Here is a 23,314-nt window from a genome sequence, read left to right as displayed (position 1 = left end):
TAGTCGTAAAACCTGCAATTAAATACCTCACCCAACTTTTACAAGCTGTTGACCCAACTCAAAGGATTCCAATAATCTGGCTTTCATTGGTGTGTTTAAGTGGCCAACAATGGGTTTAAAGAGTTATCTGGAAAACATGGAAAACTTGAATATTTGTTTGCATGTAAAGGGTTATTTTGAAGTATGGCTCCTCCCAATATTGGCACATGTTTGTTGATATGTAACCACCAACCTGGAATCCCTGGAATCTTCAAGTAATCAAGCTTTTTTGCACAAAAGAGAAAACAAAAAGTATCATAGAGAATACGCATCAGAAAAAGAGAATCACGTATTGACATAAATGTGTTTATTTGACTATTTTTATAGACAACAATCTCAAAGACAGTAGCATCTGCCCAAATTATATGTCCAAGGTAAAAAAAAATACAAAAATAAATAGCTTAAAAAGGAAGCTGTAATAATAAAATAGTATGGTCCTTCACTGAAGGGATACAGTATAAGCCTAATGCTCATTCTGTTTTGTTTTATAACATTATGTAAATTAACATCAGAATAAAAAATCAAATATACATACAAGATTCTGAAAACATCTGTGAGTGTTTGCATATGATGCATTAACAAATAAAAGTCTGGAAACAAATCAAAGATACTTTTCACATACACGATAGATAGTATGCTTACGACTTGGTAACTACACCTCCAAACAAACATTTGTAGCATGGCAAATTGTCTGTACCACTGTTCCTCTCAACAAAATGGTAATCCTTGGAATACAATTAAACTACAGGGCAGAGGGAATTTCTCTGTCATGGGTTTCTCATTATCAAGGCTAATTCACTTTACACAATGTGTAAAATCAAATTCTATCAATTTGAATTACATGCTATACCTCTAGTTGGCATTGAAAAAATCTGTAGTCCTTAGTAGCACATTTTAAAGTCCAAAAGAATCCTGTTTGAGTGTCACTGATTAGTATTCCTACAGTTCAACACACACAAAAACGCATTTCCCAGAGGCTTAATACTCCAATGTATCAATCGTATACGTACCGGCCTCAATACAAGACAAATGGCTCCTTTGAGCTTTGAAGGGCTTTGAGTTCTGTGGAGGACAGTTGGAGATATATTTACACTTTGCTGGTGTTGGACAGCAGGTTTCATGCCATTGCTTTAGCCCCACAATAAATGAAAGCAAACTTAGAAAGACATATTGCAGATTATACCAGACTTCATCCAAAAAAGTTCGTTTTTTGTTTCTCTTTCTGGAGAAACTCACACACAGCACCTTCGTCTAACAACTATACATAGCATCACATGTACATCCTGAGGTAGATTTCCATTGTGTCTCAATAGTGGTGTCTAATGTCAACAAAACATGACAAAACAATATTCAGGCAAATTCCCATGATCTGACTAGATGCTACCAGTTAGTAATATGGACGGATTACAAGCACGGGACCCCCGGGCACAGACATGTATGGCTCTTTCGGTGGTCACTTTATGTCAACTTGTGTCTCTTTGAAGTGGTTTCGGGTCTCTTTGTGTTTTTTATATGTCTCTTTGTGGCAATTTTGAGTGTCTGTAGTTGTTTTTGTCAGTTAGTGTTTAGTATATGTCTTCTGGTTTATGTTTATCTTTGTGCTCATTTTGCTTCTGTTTGTGGTCCCTTTGGTTTAATTGGTGGTATTTTTGTGTCAATATGCGGTCGTTTTTTGTCTCTGTGGTTGTTTGTGTCTCTTGGTATTCGTCTTGTGTCTTTTGGTATTTGTTTTGTGTTTCTTTTTCGTAATTTTGCATCCCTTTGTGATATGTTTTGGGTGGTTTTAAGCCTACGGTTGTTTTGTGTTGTCATTGTGTGCCTTTTTGGTTGTTTGTCTGTGCCTGGAGAGCCCATCCAGTATTCCATCCATGGTTGGTAAATGCAGTCGGACCAATCAGGGAAAGTTCAGTATACTCATGTTCTTCATAAGCATTCTTGGTTGAGACAGTCCCCGGACACTGGATCTGGGATTTTGTTCAGATCGCACTTCTCTGACTCAACAATCTTCCCAGTGTAGTCTATGCACACAACGCTGCGGCGGCGCTCCCCCTGGCCACAAGTTCGTGAGCAGACGGACCAAGGCCCCATTTGCCAAATGGGGCATGGCACATCCCCACAGGGCCTGATGTCTACAGGCTTAAGGTCTCTGTCACAATGGCTGGAAAGGAAGCCTGCGTTGTCTCTGCATTCAACGTTCCTCCGGGACCATCCGGAGCCACAGCTCTTGGAGCACTCAGACCACTCCCCTAGCATCCAGTCAGGTACGCCAAACGGATGGATCATATGCAAAGACGGTGCAAAGGCCTTCCTCTCCTTTGATTTGTTGAAGCTCACATCTCTCGGGATGAAAAAGGTATATTTGACCTTGGGAGGGTTGTCGTCCCCTGCAGTGGCTAGAAGTTGGATGGTGATGGCCTCCTTCAGCTGCCTGAAGCTCTGTATCCTCTCCAGCGTGGTGGAGGAGCCGCTGTACTTCAGCACAGTGCCCAGCACAGGAATGTCCTGCTCCACCCTGGATACAGAGAAGTTACCGTTGAGGATGTAACCGCCACCCTCTCTCTTTACAGCCAGGTAATTCCCATCATGTTTGATTCCTCTGTGGCTCCGCTGTTTGATGTCAATGTTCGTAGCGCCAACAGGAATTGTGACAATGTCGCTGTATCCATAGCTGGTGGAGAAAAGACAGAACTGGATTTAGATAATTTACCCTCTTTCTTATCCTCCCTTAAATGAATAGTTCATTACTTGGGTCTGATAGCTATCTTCCCTAGACTCTTTGAAATGCTCAAAAATACGGCAACACCTATATAAATCTAACTACTTTATGGAATTCCTTTTAGATTTTAGCAAATATGCTAACAAAGAGAGCTAGGCTAGCTGACCCCCAGGCTGTAGACTTTCATTTACCGAGAATGACCCTGATCAAAAGCCACAAACTGAAACCTGTTGGTCAAACAATAAAGTAATTCTGTATACTACTAGGGCTGAACGATTAATCGATTTGAAATTGAAATCGCGATTTGAAATGATGCGATTATGAAATCGCAAAGCCTGCGATTTTTTTAACATTTTTCTTTCTTCTTGTGTGTCAGTCATCCACACCAATCAGAAGTGCTGTGCTCCACATGTACCAGCCATTGTTAATCAATCAGAAGTGGCCCATGATAGAAGGTGATAGACAGATTGATCCAATCACCTGCCAAGTGCTTTTGAAAGTGCCTGCCCTTTCCAAATGGCTTCCAATGGAGCTTAGATGTTTGGTGAAACAAACCATCTGGGTCAGGTTAGTAATGCTCCATCACATGTTTTACATCTATTCCAGGGTGAATCTTAAACTGATGCTTGACTTTAAAGCAACCCAACGGAAGTTTCATGTAAGTTTTGTTTTCACTCGTAGCTCGGGCTGTGGGGGTGCTAGAGATGGGAGTACGTTGATAAGACCTTCCTAGCCGGAGATATGGCCGCATTTTACTATAAACTTCCGTTGGGTCGCTTAAAAACAAATATCGCAATTCGAATCGCAATTGCAATATTTGTCAGAAAATCGCAATTGGATTTTTTCCCAAAATCGTGCAGCCCTATATACTACTACGTGTTGCTGTAGCCTAACCTTTTGAGACTTTCCCCCCGCTCCATGCACCTTGGAAGTAGTTAAAGTAGTGCCAGAGATCCCTACTAAGCTATTAAAGTGGTAGGAATGTTTTCTAATACTCAGGTCGTCAAAGCATTCAGGCTAAATAAATGTTAATAAATGCTTATTAGCAATCCTAGAAAGTGATTAGTATTGGTCCTCTGATGTATCTCTCAGAAATACAGAAAGTGTTTTTTCGATTTCATTATCAGGTGACTTTTTTATTGCTATGTTTGTTTGTATCCTAGCTTGCATCTATACATATATACACTGAACAAAAAAATAAATGCAACACTTTTGTTTTTGCTCCCATCTTTCATGAGATGAACTCAAAGATCTAAAACATTTTCTATATACACAAAATAACCATTTCTCTCAAATATTGTTCACAAATCTGAAATAATCTGTGATAGTGAGCACTTCTCCTTTGCCGAGATAATCCATCCCACCTCACAGGTGTGGCATATCAAGATGCTGGTTAGACAGCATGATTATTGCACAGGTGTGCCTTAGGCTGGCCACAATAAAAGGCCACTCTAAAATGTTCCGTTTTATCACACAGCACAATGCCACAGATGTCGCAAGTTTTGAGGGAGCGTGCAATTGGCATGCTGACAGCAGGAATGTCCACCAGAGCTGTTGCCCGTGAATTGAATGTTCATTTCTCTACCATAAGCCGTCTCCAAAGGCGTTTCACAGAATTTGGCAGTACATCCAACCGGCCTCACAACCGCAGACCACATGTAACCACACCAGCCCAGGACCTCCACATCCAGCATGTTCACCTCCAAGATCGTCTGAGACCAGCCACTCGGACAGCTGCTGCAACAATCGATTTGCATAACCAAAGAATTTCTGCACAAACTGTCAGAAACCGTCTCAGGGAAGCTCATCTGCATGCTCGTCGTCCTCATTGGGGTCTCGACCTGACTCCGGTTCGTCGTCGTAACCGACTTGAGTGGGAAAATGCTCACATTCGATGGCGTCTGGCACGTTGGAGAGGTGTTCTCTTCACGGATGAATCCCGGTTTTCACTGTTCAGGGCAGATGGCAGACAGCGTGTGTGGCGTCGTGTGGGTGAGCGGTTTTCTGATGTCAATGTTGTGAGTCGAGTGGCCCATGGTGGTGGTGGGGTTATGGTATGGGCAGGTGTATGTTATGGACGACGAACACAGGTGCATTTTATTGATGGCATTTTGCATGCACAGAGATACCGTGACGAGATCCTGAGGCCCATTGTTGTGCCATTCATCCACGACCATCACCTCATGTTGCAGCATGATAATGCACGGCCCCATGTTGCAAGGATTTGTACACAATTCCTGGAGGATGAAAGCATCCCAGTTCTTGCATGGCCAGCATACTCACCGGACATGTCACCCATTGAGCATGTTTGGGATGCTCTGGATCGGCGTATACGACAGCGTGTTCCAGTTCCTGCCAATATCCAGCAACTTCGCACAGCCATTGAAGAGGAGTGGACCAACATTCCACAGGCCACAATCAACAACCTGATCAACTCTATGCGAAGGAGATGTGTTGCACTGCGTGAGGCAAATGGTGGTCACACCCGAAACTGGCTTGGTTTTCCGGACCCCCCCCAGACCCCCCCCAATAAAGCAAACTGCACGTTTCAGAGTGGCCTTTTATTGTGGCCAGCCTAAGGCACACCTGTGCAATAATCATGCTGTCTAATCAGCATCTTGATATGCAACACCTGTGAGGTGGGATGGATTATCTCGGCAAAGGAGAAGTGCTCACTATCACAGATTTTTTCAGATTTGTGAACAATATTTGAGAGAATGGTTATTTTGTGTTTATAGAAAATGTTTTAGATCTTTGAGATCATCTCATGAAAAATGGGAGCAAAAACAAAAGTGTTGCATTTATATTTTTGTTCAGTGTAAATAGAGAAACTATTTGTTTTATTGGCCACTGGTTGTTGGCAGTGTAGGAATTTGATTGTTCTTCCTGGAAACCGGAGAATATAAAAAGAAAAATCATTTCCAAATTACATAAAGTAGACCATGTTTTTGAATCGGTTTGTTTGTTTGTTTTTCTGTGTGTCTGTCTATGCAGGGTTATGGAAAACTGCTGGCTTGCTTTCATAAATCATGGTGGAGGAGTGTATCATTTTCCAGGGAATAAATCAATAATTAAGTTTGGAGCAGATTCGGATCATTGTGTGCAAACAAGAAATATTTTTAGTAGCTAGCTTCTTGTTCTGCTAGTGCGTTGCCCTCGTTTTTCACTACAAATGATAGGCAAAACCTTCTAAAAGCCTTTTTCACTCAAAAATGAAATCAATCTACACTGCATTTGTTATTACTTTCATTTTCATATACCAAGGATTTTCGGAGCACTTACGTTGCTTTGTTGTAGGAGCCTGTGATCTTTCGACAAGTGAGCCCACTCCCTCCACACACTCCACACTTATCCAATCTCTTGTTGGACCCAATCACTTGGTCGCAGCCGGCCTTCACACACTGGCCTTGGACACACACCGATGTGGTGTCAGGGCCACAGGTCGTCCCATCAATGACCTGCAGGAACGCAGCAAGTAGTGGTTGTTAATTATTTTAACAAAAGTCAAGTGTTTTTTTATCAAAGTGTTCTAAATAGAAGTAAAAATGCATGTGTTTGGGAAGTAGTGAGAATAGGACGACAAACATGAGACTTGGGATATACTGCACAGCAGGTTGTGTGACAGGTTGTTCTGATGTAGTTTTGATGTTGTTAGGCCACCCCTTGTGTACTTTAATTCATCAAAAAATAGGATGATGAATTGATAGGAGTGGAGTATTCCTTTAACAAAGGTCTGTTGAAAAGCTTTTAACAATGACTCTAACAGGTCCACAAAAAGAGAGAATGTGGACTTGGGGTTATTGGTCAAACTCCTTTTCGTAGGTCAAGATAATCTTGACTGAAAGAATAATTGTGTTCAAATAAGTCTTTGAATGGGGTTTTCGCTTGAGCTTCCACACAAATAATGCAAATGTCATAGTTATATTAACTCAGGAAAGGCCAGGTTTCCATGTGTCATGTGAAATAATTTGTCAGTGCAAAACAGATAATAACATTAATAAAAATGTATTAATACATTTATAGTTTCATGTGATATCATATTATATCTGCATATATTTCTTTACTTTAGCAGAAATTAGTTGGCCACAGCTTTTTGAAAACAATACAGTCGATCGGGACTGCGCGTCTCAGAAATCAGCCTTACTTTAGAGCTTTATTCAGTACACTTCTCGAGAAGCTTACGGAGACCTTTGACAGCAATGGATTCCTTAGATTTGACAGTGTATTATTACATTGCTTAGTTGAACACTCAATTCTGGTGGGTGACATTTGGACATTCCAGGGGTTTGTTTAATATTCAGACCTCCACTAAGGAGGACGCTCTGACTAATGTGCAGTCATATCAATCCGCAGAAAGTATGGTCAATTTTACGTCAGTTGTGAACACTAAACATTAGTTTTCCTCCATCAGTGAATACCATGGAATACATTGTATTAATATTATATTTGTGGAGAGCACACAATGGAAAGAGGTTAGAGACCATCAACCTGTGTTCTTTTATTTATTTTCACTATAGCTTAAAAATGAGTTTGTTCCTGCTCTGATACTCACGATTATGTACTTTAAGGATGGTTGTGTTCTCAATCAATTATAATACAAGCTTTTATGTCAGACTGAGTTCTAAGATATATTTCACCATCGAATGTGAATATGTGAAAAGTATAATGGTTGCGTTTGAGCTGTGAGTGCATCTGCTGTACCTTGGGTTCAAACACCTTAAATTCACTGCTGCCCCTGGCCCTGCAGAACAGCTTGCATCTGTCTCTGGGAGAAACGCCAGCATACTTTGGGATCCACTGTTTCATATTCCCATTGTAGTCCAGGTAGTTAGGGCTGTTGTACATATCACACTGCTCCTCTCTGAAACTCTTTCCTAAGGTAAAGGAGTAAAGATTAGTGTACAATACACTGAGGTCTACTATGGAAATGAAATCATTCAGATTCATAAAAAAACCTAATGTGCATTTAAGACAATTATACAAGATAATTTCGGTAAAAATAAGAATCACAAGAAGAAATATAAAGCATATCGTTTAAAAGGTAAAATGTAAATGTCACTATTAAAATGCTAAGAAATACTAAAAGTGTCAAAATAAATGAATCAGTAACCTATTTATAATGAATTGATCATCTCTACAGAAAGGGCGTGAATTGATTCTACACAAGAATGCATGATCTTTATCATTTCATTATTATTGCATGTTTCCATGGTTTTATTGTATTGGTCTACCTTGTCAAAAAGGTCTGGTTAAACCATTAAATATTTGTCAAGACATCTTTTTTTACCTCCTTCAAGAAGGTTATGTTTTCAGCTTTGTTTGTTTCTCTCTCTGTCAGCAAGATTACAGAAAAAAACTAGTGGAGAACAATTCATGAAATCTGTTGGGAGGATATAGCCTGTTAAATGATACAGTGGATCTGATTCACAGAGTATTTTTCACTTTCATTAACATTGCAAAATAGGAAATAGGTCTGCACACTACATTTGCCCTTGTAGTTATTATATTGAATATATGATATGTATATGTAAAACCCATCAATTTTGATTGTAACTTGCCAAAAAAAAAGGGGGGGGAAAAAAGCACCAAAAAAGTTACTTTACTTTTATGTCACTTGCACTTCATCCAAAGTGACTTACATACTCAATACTGTGGACACAACGACATGCTGACTGCAGTGGGGTTTGAACCTGTGCTCCCCTGATCCGAACACCAACGCACTAATCCACTGCACCACACACCTCCGTATGGAAAACTTTAGGCCTTGAAACTAATTCACTAGCATTTAAAACGGTATGACTTCCTTGAAGTGAATATATCTGCACGTTCCTTGTTGTTTGGAGTTTGAATCTTTATGGTTTTTACACTTTGTAAGTCACTTGTAAGTCGCTTTGGATCACATGTAATGTAATGGAGTGTATAGAATCATTCAGCATGCTTGAAGCTTTGTTTTTAAAAACCTGCCTATTGCTTATTCTCACCTTCGTCTTCGTCACAGGGCTGCGTGTTGCAGGACTGGTACCGAACCCTCTGTCCCTCACAGTACTTCCCTCCGTTCTGCGGGACAGGTTCAGTGCACTCCCTGTGGGAGAACTCCACCCCCCCTCCACACGTCCTGGAGCACTGCTCCCACGGTCCCCACAAACTCCAGCCGCCGTCCACAGCCACCTGCGGTACAACACAGCGAGGGAAGAGGAGGGAAAAGAGCAGTCAGAGTAGGTGGTTAGAGCTCAGTGCCAAAGGCAATCTCAGCTGTGTAGCCTTAACCACAGTCTGGGCTTCTGGGTTTGAGGCCGCACAGTGTGCTGGCGTGCCGCGACTCCAGGCTAAATCTGTGTTGAAATTCGGCACGCGCATGCTGTCTGCCTCTGCCTGCATTCCTGCCACATGTGTCACTCACCACTAGTGGAACCTGCCATGCTGCAGCTTTGGAAGGCATCATTGAAAGTGTGTGTGCATATGTGTATGTGTTTGAAGAGTTAGTGTCCTTTTCCAGCAGTTTATGAGTTTGGACCAGCTAACATCCCAACTGCCAGCACGTCTGGGTTGATAAACAGATGTATGATCATAACACAAGGAGCAGATATCAAGGTGAGCAAGGTCAAATGAAACACTGAGACTTATACATGTTCTTTTAGGAAATATAAACAGACATTATGAAGCAACTTGGTTTAAACTTACTGAATTCCAAGTAAGTATATTCATAAAAAGTCACTTGTGCTTTTCATTTATGTAAAACTACTTAAAACTGCTACTTCTGTGTCTTTGAATTGCGACAGCCAGACTAACTAGGATGTTTTTTCCCCCTAAAACAACCGATTTCCAATATAAATGTTGTTTTGCGTTGGTGAATAACAATCCAATCCAATCCAACTTTATTTATATAGCACTTTAAAAACCTTCAGACCAAAGTGCTGTACAGAGAGATAAGCTCACACAACATAATATAAATAAAAGATACAAACACAAAACAAACCAGAATAAACGTAATAATTAAAAAATAAATAACAGGCATATAATAAAAAACAATAGACCACTGAAAGCAAATAAAAGCAACAATCTACTTGTTTTTGAATGCCAAGGAGAAGAGGTGGGTTTTAAGACGGGATTTAAAAACAGTCAGTGTGGGAGCCTGTCTGATGAGCAAGGGCAGGTCGTTCCACAGTTTAGGGGCGGCAGCAGAGAAAGCACGGTCCCCTCTGCGCTTAGACTTTGTTTTTGGCACCCTCAGGAGCAACTGATCAGCTGACCTGAGAGTGCGAGTGGGCGTGTAGCTGTGTAACAGCTCAGAGAGGTACGGCGGGGCCAGGCCATTCAGGGCTTTAAAAGTAAATAAAAGAGTTTTAAAATGAATCCTCAAATGAACGGGCAGCCAGTGGAGTGAATCCTTGTATGGTTGGTTTGATGCTTTACATTGCATTACGTTTTAGATGTTAAATGTTTCCTTAGCACAAAAAGGACATCTTCTTATCATTCACTACATCATGTAGGTTGCAAGTTCATTTAGACTATTTCCAGGATTTCTGTTGCAGAACAGAGGGTCAAACCTATTACATTTGTCAAAAATAATTCTGTATCAAAAACCCAATGTGAAAACTTAAAACATTGAAAACCTGTATTTGTTGTCTAAAAAAATGGTCTAAAAATAATACAACAGGTTTTTGCCAACACATTTGGTAACTTTTTTCGTAAAATACAGTGCACTTCAAAGGAAGTTACTCATCTAAAAAAAAAGGACAAGATTTTGGTATTAGAAGCGTTCGGGTTTCCTTTAGAATTCTAAGTAGTAGGCCAAGGCCTATTGACCAATCACGGTTAAGCAGATTGAATAGAGGGCTGCAGTCGAATAGTCCAAAGATCAGCTCCTAAGTTCTAACCCTATCGTCTATTCCTTGACCTCTGAGTGAAACGTCACGGGGTTAAGGGATAGTGGACAGGAGAATTCAAAAGGACTTAGGAGAAGAGACTGCGGTACTTTAGAGAATCCGACTGCACTTTCACTATCCGACGTGTTTATGATGCACCAGCGGACGTCATGAATGTGCGTCTGCTGCTGTGGGGGAACTATGGAAACTACAGTTTTCTATAGCGGACTACAACATGGATGTTTAATAAGAACGAGGGACTACTGTAAACTCATCTAGAGACTCTGCACCGTGCTCTGATGCTGCTGCTTTGCTTTATGAATGTGGACAACAGAGAAACATATTCTTCATGACCAAAGTTGGAATTGAAATAAAAAAGGAAAGTGAAACTTATGCTCGTCTCCCTCTCCCTCCGGTCCACATTAATACCAATGATCCCAATACGTATGATTGTATGAACTAAAGATCTTAAAATCAATACAAATGTATTTATTATAAACGTTAGTCCTTAACATCTATCACTGAGTATATCACCATTCAAACATCTTTTAAAAGTTGAACAAACTCCACACAGCTCAGTGAAGACTGAAATGTTGACTTTATTTGATAATTTCAGTGAAAACTAACGTTCATATTTCTCTTTTTGATTATAATACTGATTAACGTTCAAAACAAAGCACTTACCACCTATGTTTTAAAATGCTTAATAAGCACCGTAACTTTCATGATATAATTTCTCGGTCATAATCGGTTGTTTCCGTGAACGGCCGACTGTTGAGTGACGGCAAATGCTGCGGCTGCAAGGCATTGTGGGGCAGCATTTTCGCTTCTCCTGTCGGTTAGGGAGGTCCAGTGGTTCCTAAGCTAAAGGAGGTTATAAAGGAAGTTTGAAACGTCCTTTCCTTTCATTCTCATCATTCTAGAGAATTCGAACGGCACTTATCATGGCTGCCACTGAGGGACTTCCGGGTCATTTCACTCCTTTAGGAAGGTTCCTAAGCTAAATGGACTATTCGACTTCAGCCCAGGTTTACAGTCGTCTCAAGAGGAATTAGCTTTGTATTAGCTTATAGCTAATCGGTTTTAGACTTTGCCCATTGACAACTCAAACTTTATTCTAGCATCTTAAATTGATTATCTGACCTTAATCAATGACTGACACAGTCTTGGCTTGAATATCCTTTAAACAGACACCAGAACCTCCAAAATATTGGCTGTAGTTCCCTGAGTCATATCATTATCAGACTAAAAATAGCAGATGGTTTTAAAGTTTGTACGTAACTAAAACACCGATTTGTACATTGTATTGAATGGCTGTCACTGTATCTACAATTTAAGTCTAGAGGAAAATTATGAGGGCTAAAAGTTGGGATAACAGCACAAGAAGGAAGAAATTCAGAAGTCAGCAAACTTCTAAGTTTGCGAACATTAGCTAACATTAGCCACCATAAGTCATACCAGACCAACTAAAGCTGTAGCACCGAACCCCAGAGTGTGTTGAATTAAGCAAGGGAGAGTTTTATCGTTAATGACTTCAACATATGGAAGAACACAGGCAGACTTACCAAAGGCTGCATCACGTCCTGAGTGGGCATGCACTCTCCGTGGAGGCAGGACCCATTGAGGCTGCAGGGGGTCCCGTCCGCCCAGGGCAAGCTGCCGTTTTTGGTGGAGCACTGCTGCGTCCCGTCCTCCTGACACCACAGCTGGCTACAAATATCACTATCTGAGGAGTTGGGGCATTGGACAAACTCCTCTCCAAACATGTGCTGGCACTGCTGGTCCAGGCTGTACTTGAAGCCCGGCAGCTCGCTCGGTAACGGCATGGTACTCTCTGTTACATCCAGCAGGCAGTCCCCTATGGTCACAACACAAAGAAAAGAAACACTGCATGAGATTATAGTGTGGTTTATGGGGATTAAGGACTTTGGGTGGCATGACAACATTGGGAAATGATTCAGGGCCAAAATGGATAACGTCACTTTTATAGGCATCCTCGGGTTTTGAATCTTGACATTTGGTCGCTATTTCAAATCAGAAAGCTTTCATTGTCCTCACATGATTCTCTGTTACATTCAATAAACGTTTGTTTCTTGAATGTTCAATGACGTCCGCAGTTTGGAATGAACACTCTTAGACACACACGTTTTTTATTCAAACTGATAAAGAACATATTTTGCTGACACCAGCTGTTGCTCTTGGCCAAGGAGGTGAAGAACAGGAAGAAGTCCGTTGCATGACTCATAGGGAAAGAAGGTTCACTGATAGGTCTAGCAAGGATACAAACAAATGTAACATACACAACCAGGGATGGAGAGAGGGAAGCTACATTAAGAAACAGAAAGGGAGTTAGGAGAAGGGGATGTGGAAATCGAGGGCACGATAAACTATCCCTACAAAATCATTTGAGGGGAGCGACATGTTTGCACAAGAAAGCCATAGTTATAGCAGAAGAGGAATAACATTGTTTATTCGTCTCTGAATCAGCCCTATTAAGAGAGTCAGTATTGTGAAAGGGACGCCCATACTGGCTGCTTTGCTTCTGATGTAATCAGTGTGTAATTTCTAGTATGCTGGGAAAAAAACCTCAAATATGTCTTACCATGTCCATTGTCAAAGAACTCTGTGATGTAGAGAGCGCTGCAGAGAGACCAAGGCGCGGTCTTGTTGAGGCTGACAAACAGAGGAGCCATCAGGTGATGACCTCCCAGATCTCCAAACAGCCTCTCACAGGTCTTGGAGTCATCATGAGGCATACTCAACACATGACCTGCAATGGTGATAATGGGAGACACAGTTTCACAGATGCACAGAAAAGTGGTTCTGAATGACTGTAAAATACTTTAAGGCCATATACCTACCCTTAAATAATAAATGTAAGCTTACCGAGCTCGTGAGCAGCTGTGAAGGAAGCTTGCAGGCCGTTATCCTCGATAACTGAGCAGCTTCTCTTGGGATCGCACATCGTCCCAACATCGGCCACACCCAACGTGTCGCAGCTCTTCTGTCCGCAGATGTCCTTCAACACAAATAACACAGAAAAAACATTGAAACTAATAATTTAATAATAATTCCTTGCATTTATTATAGCGCTTTTCCAGTGCTCAAAGCGCTGCAAAGCTGGAGCAAGAAAGGTCATATAGAAGAAACAAGATATATATATATACATACTGTTCTTATTCATTGTTCATACTTATACCTATAATACATACAACAAACAGAAAAACATATGGCTTGATATTATGAAGAATGAAGAAATAAAAATATTGCTGTCATTCTGCATACAAATGATGACTTCTGTTTGTTGCAGGGAGAGAGTGACTTTCTGGGCGATGGGCCTTTGGAACGATGGGCATTGTTTTCAGAAAACAAGGGGATTTTGGAAAAATTTGACTATTAGGACATTTTCTGGACAATTGTGGTTTCGTAATATTGGGCCTTTGGAACAATGGGCAGTCCGCAGAAAGCCAGGATATAGAATAGAATAGAATATATCTTTATTGTCATCACACATCAGTGCAACGAAATTCAGTTGGCATCTCTCAATGCAATACATAACATAAATAAGAACACATCCATAAAAACAGTAAATGCAGCCTGAGAGAATAGGTGTGTTTTATTTATTTTTAAAACTGATTCAGCACTGCAGCGGCTTGCACTTCACTCGTATTGCTATAAGTAACTCAGTAAGATGTCATAGACTACTCCACTGTTTGAGGTTACGTTGCAAAAACAGATTTGTATGCTTGACATTTCTTAAAACTGAACATTTTTCTTTACCCATATTGTATTATGTCTTTTCAAGGTTATTGTCTAGAACAAATGTGTTTGCCAGAACGCTACTATAGGGCTTTTGCTATACATTGGCTATGTACACTTAGCACAGCACAGGTTAGGATTAGGGTTGGACAATAATCTCCAGTGGCATACAGTATGTCAATTACAAACAGTACTGTGAATGGTATCTGCCTGTGTACCATGAGTAACATACCATTGCTAAGTACCATAAGCCAGTAGAACCACAGCGGCATTGCAAAAATGAACAGTGACAAACATATCACTTAATGTAGAATAGACTTATGATGAGACACTTCTGTATTGGAACCAATTCAACAATGTAATTCATATCAGTGTAGGCCAGGGCATTTTCATGGTCAACCAGTGTAGCTTTCACAAATATTGGCTCTAACCACTGTTCTAACCCTGAATAAGGACTATCTCCCTTAAAAGGAGTGCCCATTTGCTTAGAAACAGCTGGCAAAGTGAACTATCAAAGAGTTAAGACATTATTCTGTCAAATGTTAAATATATTAAGAGTATGGGCAGCCCTTTCATTGTTATTTTAAGTATTCGGATGGCCGACCCTCATTGCTTATTTGTGTCCAGTTGTTTTTCTGTCACTCTTTAAGAGACAAATCAAAAACATGTTGCTCAGTGTTTCCGTCATAAAAAAGCAAATAAATAAACTCAGCATGCAGCTATGACCTTAACTGTGGTTTATCAAAAATCCTTCCTTGCTCCATAAGACACCTGGCTGTGTTGGACGAAGACGGACACGTCCATGGCCTTTGCCTCAGCCCAAAACAAACCCACAAGGCACAACCCTCTGTGATTCAAAACACATCTGGACTTGGAGCTGCGTTTTGAACACTGCTCAGCGTCTGTTCGTACACCTTGTTCCACAATAGCATCGGTCACTCACAGACACAAAGTAAGATGTAGGGTCGAAGCACAAGCATTTACATTTGTATAGCTTTAGCAGACATATGTACATTTGCCGAATGCAGCATAAGACCACAAAAATGCACAAGAATAACTGTTCTCATTCATAACACTCCGTTCGATGTCTCACTATGGGATGCGCCTCATCGCGGAGCAAACAGAAGCATCAATCTCATTACGCCAATCCTGATTGGCTGGTGATCTTGACGTCAGCGTCAGGGAAATCACCCCCTATAAGTAGCTTGTGCCACGACGCATGCGTCATTCAAACACCTCTTCTCGCTTCAGAGCACATCTCACAGTATCCGGGCAAGCTTCACTGTCCACAGACTGAACCAAAATACCTATTTCGGTCGACGGGCGCTCGCCGGCTACTCCTTCTGCTTCGCAGGAAGACGGTAGTACTAACGCTGTTAGTATTTAAAATCGACCTCGCCCTTCTCTTCCCGAGAAAGTAAGGTAGGTCCGATTTTTCAAGCTAGCAGCACACCTGTTGCTAGCTCGCTCTCTCTCTACCGACACCACGGTAGCGAGGAAGGTTTTTCTTTTCTCTTCTCCACGGAGGAGGAAAAGGATTAAAGGAGCATACTGCCACACCAGTCAGTATTCTCCGGGAATAAAAGACCCACCGCCCTCTCCACGCCACAAAATGGACGCCCCTCTCCCTCACCCCAGAGGAGTCAGGGACTCGGTGTCTCGACTCTGCGGCTGCGGGTTGAAGATCTCGGGCACAGACACACACCAGGTCTGTTCGTCCTGCCTCGGGCTGGAACACGCCCGAGGCGCTATCGACAACCCCGGCTCATGCGGACATTGTGTCCGCTTCACTGTCAAGAGCCTCCACCGACGGTTAGCACGACAAGCTAGCCTGTCGGAACAGGACCCCCCCATGTCCATGGACCCGTCTGCCACAGAGAGTGAACCCCTCTCCGTGTCGGTCTGGGGCTCATTATCTGCGATGGCCACAGAACCGGAATCCCGCGCCCTGGCAGGCCGGGACCCGGTGACGACAAGACACGCGGGAACGGATTCCCGCGCTTTACCAAGCTGGGGCTCCCGGTTAGACCTCACCATGGTCTCACCCGTGGAGGATGTCCTCGAGTTGGACTACGAGGAGGATGAAGAGGAGGACACCCTGGCGTTCCTCCTGTCCGAGTCGGATGAACAAGAAGAGGACACCTTCATGTCATCGGCCCAGGCTGCAAAGCCTGGAGCGAGGGCTGCTCTCCCGGGCGATAGCGCACCAGCTTCGCCCGGTCTGAGCATGGACCTGCAGGCCGTGTGCAAACGCGCTGCGGCCAGACTCAACGTCCCGTGGCCTGAAATGGCCAAGGAGACCTCCAGGTCCTGCTACGAGGGAAAACATCTTCCTCAAGCAGCGGGCAAAAAGAGGCAACTCCTTCCGGTCTTCCCGGAGATGTTGGATGAGGTGTCGGTCTCGTGGAGAGACTGGCCCTTCAGCAACAAGGTCCCAATCCAGGGTGCCTCCTCCCGAGACTGCGACGGAATGGAGAAGCTCGGCCTGCTCCGCATACCGCCCATGGAACCGCTGGTAGCGGCCCACCTTCTACCGAAGGTGGGCCCGTCACCGAGCAGGAACCCCACGCTGCCAGCAAAGTCGGACCGCTTTCAGTCAGCAATGACTGAAAATTCCTACAAAGCTGCAGCGTTGTCCGCCAGGGCCCTGAACGTGTCCTCGCTGCTAACCGCCTACCAAGCGGAGCTCTGCGAGGACCTGTCGGGTAGCCCGGGAGCAGCCACTCTGGACGAGATGGCAGCGGTCACGGACATTTGCCTCCGTGTCCAGCGCTGCGCCGTCCAGGCCACGGGCAAGGTAATTGGGATCATGGTGGTGCAGGAAAGAGCGAGATGGCTCAACCTCACCACCCTCCCTGACCGGGAAAAGGAGGATGTGCTGGATATGCCCATCGTTCCCGAGGGAATTTTCGGCTCCGCTCTCGCCTCCATGCAAAGGAGGTGTGAGACGAACAAGAAGGAGGACGAGGCACTCCACCTCTGCCTTACTTACGTAACCCCAGTCTCAGAGTAACATGAAGTGAGATGTCTCACCAGACGGCCCTCCTTGCTATGGTGAAGCGAGAAGAGGTGCTTATTTTGAATGACGCATGCGTTGTGGCGCAAGCTACTTATAGGGGGTGATTTCCCTGACGCTGACGTCAAGATCACCAGCCAATCAGGATTGGCGTAATGAGATTGATGCTTCTGTTTGCTCTGCGATGAGGCGCATCCCATAGTGAGACATCTCACTTCATGTTACTCTGAGGTCTGGGGTTACGTAAGTAACCTATAGTTTCCACTGAATGCAACAGAGTGTACAGTTTCAAAACAGCCAGTATTAGCAGCAGCATTCTTACAGTGGGATATATGGCACACTGTTTCAACCCAGACAAGCAGATCATTTTTAAAGAGCCTTAATCATGTCATGGCTGATTTGTGGCGGCACTAAAGTTAGCTCATCCACAAGGAGCCTTCCGTCCTCCACATTTCAAAGCACATCTCCGCTGAAATGGGAAAACCAACACAAACAGGGTTCATGTGAATGATGGCAACAAATCCAGCACAAGACTGCAGAAGCCCATATGTTCTATTCATCATTTGCTCGATCCCGGGTCAGATCTAATGTCTTTCTACCTGTCATCGAATCAAGCTGCATCCAGGGCTATAGAAATGTACTTGGCTGATGTGTTGTGTGCTAACACCTTGTCCACATGCACTTACCGGGTGGAAAAAAGCAGCCAAATACAGTCATAACAAGCCAATCACAAGTCCAACCCTTAGGACTGCTGAACTTATTTCCTGTTGAAGCATCCATAAAGCACACTGTTTACTCTCTGCTGACATTTCCCCAGCTTGGAAAAGTTTTCAACTATTCCATCTTGACGATCCCTTTTCAGCATCCTTAGTTCACCCAAAGAGCCAGAAAGGCTTTCCTTAACCACACCTTGTTTCCCTTTTTGGGTAGCTTAAAGAAAATATGTTTATAATTGTCCCAAAGCAGAGAATCTGGTGCAACTTGCCCTAAAATGCACCTGCGTTACTGTAAAATGCTTTGGCTTCAAGTCATTGTTGTGTGGTTTAGTTTGCTGTTCAGAAACCACACTATGTACCACAGCTGGCCTGGGACTGAATCCAGCAGGGATTTATTTGTGACTCATCCTTGCTTCCTTGGGCTATTTCCTTCTGAATGGAGAACAAAATATTCCAGACTATCATGGGTGAGTGCTTTATCCATCTTATAGTACACTGTAAAGCACTCACAACATTGTTTGTGTTGTTTCATACAGTCCGGCGTATGCTCTGAAGAAAGAGTCAACAATCATATCAGATATTTTTTACTCATACCGATTAGTCAAAAGAATGTGATTCCAATACTCACTTTATTTTGTTTTTGTCTCTGCCAACTCTCGAGGGAAATATCTGCTCTTTATTTGCTAAATGTTACACAATATTTACCACTAACTTTGTCCGCCTGCTGTTTATTGCTGAGCAGGTACAGTCTATCAATTTAGTTTTTTTTAAACTGTGTCATTTTAATGTTTGCTATGGATGTAGTCATTTGGAAGGGTTAACAAGGAAGTCCAGGACGCACACTGAAAACTGAAATGCTGACTTGAGTCAAATGTATTATGTCAACAAATCAGGTCAGTTAAAGCAATAGAATTCAAGTTTAACCTAATTTATGTTTTTGATTTAACTAAATAGCATGGCTTTCAACTAACATAATACATTTAATTAAAGTGAAGACTGATAAAGTCTGTGTCCTGTGTGAACCCAAATGCAACAATGTAATTAATGTGACAAATGCATCTGCTGAAGAAGATAGTGCAAGCATTGACGTTAAGGCCCTGACACACCAAGCAGTCACCAGAGGACTAGCCGACGCTGAAGTCGGCTGTGGCCTGGCCGTGTTCTCCTGCGTTTTGGCCATGTGTCGCACGGGAACACACCGCACCGACTTCAGTGCATGAGTGGCAATAACTCTCCTTACCAGCAGGCGGCGGTAGTGTGTATTCGTCATTCAAAAGAGGCAACAACCGGAAGACAGAGAAGAAGAAGAGTATCTTTTCTCCGTAATATCATACAGAGCTGGCCTCTCCTGGATCAAGGTGATGAGCAGGTCTTCGTTTGCATCATTCCAGATCGCCATGATGAGATGAAAATGAATAGCAGTGTGTGTGTGCCTTCTTAAATCGTTTGTTTACGTCCCTGACTTCCGCTTCGCTTCTCATGCACTGATTTGCTAGCTGAACAGCCAATCAGAGTGATTATTTGGTCCGACTGCCAGACCCGATGCATGGCCGATTCAACATGTTGAATCGGCCATGCATCGGGTCTGGCAGTCCAAATAAGGCGTGTCACGGTCGACGGTGCGGGACACACCAACCTGACTACGGCGCCGCGAATGCCCGACAGCCTCTGACGGCCTCTGACTCCCAAAATCGGGTTGGTGTGTCAGGGCCTTTAAGTAGACCTTTAGTCAAACTACCTCTCAGAGGTGAATAATCAACTCTCAAACTCACCCCAATGTCTCTCCTCAAATGATTGTGACATTATTCTACTGCTTTGAGAAGAAGCTAAAGCAGCTTTGTCATTGGCCCTCACCTCTCTGGTGAAGAGCATGGCAGTGTCATAGTGCTCTGGATGCCTCTGGCTCGGCGGGTTGAAGAGCTGCTGCCAGGAGCAGAAGTTCCTCAGAGCAACCCCCCCGTTGCTGGAGACCTCCGGGCCGACCTCCTCTTCCTCCACCACCAACATCTTAACCACCACTATGTTGACCGAGTTCTTTATGCTGGGGTGCTTGTAAAGCTGGGCAGCCATTGACATCAGGGTTAGAATGTAGTGCTGCGAGAGGGGAGAGACAGGACACAACATTTAAAGAGTTTAACTTCCATGAACGTCATTGCTCAAGGCTTTTAAACAGTGTTCACATCCATGTTTGTTTAAAGAACCAAACGGATGACGGCCAAGACCTGCTTCTATCAATGTTGCATAATGTTATGTCTGGATCTCTGCTTGAACAGACCAAAGCAATTAACAAACAATTGAAAGTTTTCTGTCGTAAGATGATGATATTTGGGCAACAAAACGTTATAGTATATCATTAGTCATTATTTGTTTCCAAATAGACTTATAATCTGAGTGTTTGGGTCTAACTTCCCACAGAGCATTGCTCAGTTCAAAATAATACAAATGCTAGTCTTTCATTAGTGGGCCGTACGCTCAATCACCATTGTTTTAACACATTTGGCAGTCGATAGTGATGTGTTCGACTGAAGGATAATTGCTTTGACAAACATGTTGTGTTTCTTAAGAGACTTGAAATTGGTAATCAAAGAATTGTCTGGCACAAGTGAACAGCACCTCTTATCAGAAATGACCCTAACTTTAACCCTAATGCAAGGGAGACATTTTTTAAAACAATAAATGCAAATAAACAATCTCCATGTATACAGTATGATTATTTTTTTCACTATGACTCTCATGATATGTATGGGTATATATACACCGTACAGTATACTGCTCCTACTTCACAAGTATTGCATTTAAGCTTTAAAATGGCCAGACATGTTTAGACACACTCGAGTCATGTCACTTCGCCTTGCGACAGTTTGAGGACAACAGATGCAAGATTTAGGCCAACTTGTCTTTTTCTGTAAAGAATTCAGTAGCGTAACTTTTTGGCTGTATTATCTGTAAGCTCTGCCTCCACATTTTTTGTGCACTTCACTATGATTGGGTCATGGGCCGTCCCGACGGGCTGGGTTTTCCACAGAGCTGTCAGAGTTGTTTTAGTGGGGAGCTGGTAAATCACAATGTGGGAGACTGTGCCATGATGTATCGCAACGTCTTCCATCAGCCTAGCTGCACTCACTCTTCTCTTAGGGTATGATGACGTTCCCGCATGAAAAGTTTTTCCACATGTGCGCATGATGTTGATTTTTGCCTGGGAACTCTAATCACTAAAACACCCCTGTTCAAACAAAAACAAAAGGTAATGACATTTGAGCGAGTCTGTTTTGTAATTTGTAAAAAGCAAATTGAAATTCAACTTGTCCGTCTAACCTTTGTGCAGCTGAACCTGTTTTCTAGCCTTTAGATACTCACTCAGATAACTGACTTTGGGATGAGGCAGAGGGTCTGGCAGCTGAGGAGTTTGCTAAGTGCAAACAGACTCCAGACTGTGGCAGGATCACAGATTGTTCTACTTTTGTTCAAATAAATCTAGAGTTAAGCTCTGGATTGAAAGAGGACTGATATTATGGATGGAGGATCATTTCAGGATTGTTTTTGTATTCTATCACTATCCATCATACGTATTTGTTCGATGTAAATATTGGATGACTTGGATCAATTAAACAAAGTCATGAATAGGAGTTCATCCAAATGCTAGATAGTGTAAGCCTTGTGAATAGTCACTTCATGACGCTGAGGCTCTGCTGCCAAATCGTGACCGAGTTCTCAGGAATGTGCTTCAGCATTGTTTGCATTTTTGTTGCCTGACCTCTTTCTCAGCCTGTTGAAATCAGGGAGCCCATCGGTTTCCTCCCAAGCCCCCTTAATGCCAACATGTGTTTCATAAAGAGGCACACACAATCCGATTCCTGCACTGTGTGTTGGCTTTGAATACTTGCAAGGAGGATGATGGAACGTTTGTTTATGTGACAGATCTAACGATTGTGTGGGTTCCTATCAACAATGTGTGCCGGGAAAAAAGTTGATCGTGTCTGACCTTTATTTCATCTCCGAAGAATTGGGTCATAGTTGAGTCTGCCACAACCAGGGTCTCTATGAACCGTGGTGCGGAAACAAAGCGTCTCCGGCGAGGTTCCCTCCTTTCCCCGTTGTGCTCCGCCGCCGTCGCGTGATCAAACAGGAGGGGAACACCGTGGCTGTGTGTGAGTGTCCTCCTCTTGATGACATGGAGATGCTCGGCAGCGTCTGGCCCCAGGCCGCCGCGGAGTTTGGGCTCAATTAAATACTCTTTCCCCTCCGTTATAAAGGAGCCAAAGATGCCGGCGCACAAACTGACAGCCACCACCGAGCTCTCATCGTGGTCTACATTCCCCGAGTAAAAACAGCTCCTAAGATGTCCTTCACTCTCCTCTGTCTGGTTCATGTATTTGTGGAGATCTGCGACAGGCTGGGCACCTGAAGCGCTGCGTAACGCGCCAACATCTCTGGCTTTGATGCGCTGTATGGTGAACGAAGGCGCGATAAAGCTGGTATCTGGAATAAGATTAAGTGTCAAATCATTGCCAAATGCACTGAGGATAAACCTCGGCTGCTCCTCACTCCTTTTCCAAAAGCGACCACTGATTCTTCCATTTATCCGGACAGGTACAATATCCTCTGATTCAAAAGGAGTTGAAAGTGCAGCGTTCATTACGCCCAGGAGTAAAAACATCAAACACACAGTGGAGGAGCACATCTTCTGCAATGGAAATTACACTGACGAGTGGTAAAAAATAAATACTTTATTAAAATGAATGTCCTTGATCTCTGGTAAGTGGCGCGTCTTCTCCAATCGATATCTCCTCAGGTCGGGAATCTTTTCAAAATAAAATAGATTGTCCAGCGCTGCAAGCAAATCTTGGTCAAACTATTTAAGTTCAGTCTGTCTGAGTTGTCGTTTCTAATTCACCAAGCAAGCTAAGTCTTGTTGTGCCACTCACCAGCACCGCTGCAGTCTGGACACATCGGGGGTATTTATACTTTCTGCTCTTCCCTGGACATGAGGGGGTTTATTTTTGATATCCTCGCTTGCTGGAAATTCTCCTCCCACTCGCACTTCATGAGATACTCGCGTATAAAACGGATCCAATGAGAATAGGCCGACACTCCCCCCTTCTGAAATAGCTTGACAACCATGCTCCTATTATTAACCCAGCGTGCTATATCGCAGCGGCAGGACATCTATACTACGCATAGCTGGAAGTCCGCTGCTTGGGTT

At 43.0% G+C, this 23,314-nt stretch overlaps 1 protein-coding gene across 1 annotated transcript; it reads right to left on the bottom strand.

Moving 5' to 3' along the window:
* Positions 1-331: 331 nt before the first annotated feature.
* Positions 332-23,051, bottom strand: LOC117457508 (A disintegrin and metalloproteinase with thrombospondin motifs 8-like). Its single transcript, XM_034097645.1, has 9 exons — positions 22,094-23,051; positions 19,966-20,205; positions 13,507-13,639; positions 13,223-13,390; positions 12,186-12,478; positions 8,737-8,923; positions 7,457-7,629; positions 6,038-6,213; positions 332-2,707 (listed from the first exon to the last, which is right to left on the bottom strand). The coding sequence occupies exons 1-9, from the start codon at positions 22,790-22,792 to the stop codon at positions 1,963-1,965; spliced, it is 2,814 nt and encodes a 937-aa protein (XP_033953536.1). The 5' UTR covers positions 22,793-23,051; the 3' UTR covers positions 332-1,962.
* Positions 23,052-23,314: the final 263 nt, after the last annotated feature.

The sequence above is a fragment of the Pseudochaenichthys georgianus genome, chromosome 13, assembly GCF_902827115.2.
Source record: "Pseudochaenichthys georgianus chromosome 13, fPseGeo1.2, whole genome shotgun sequence".
Lineage (NCBI taxonomy): Eukaryota > Metazoa > Chordata > Actinopteri > Perciformes > Channichthyidae > Pseudochaenichthys > Pseudochaenichthys georgianus.
The sequence above is the reverse complement of the archived record's forward strand: the minus strand, read 5'-3'. Positions and strand labels throughout refer to the sequence as shown.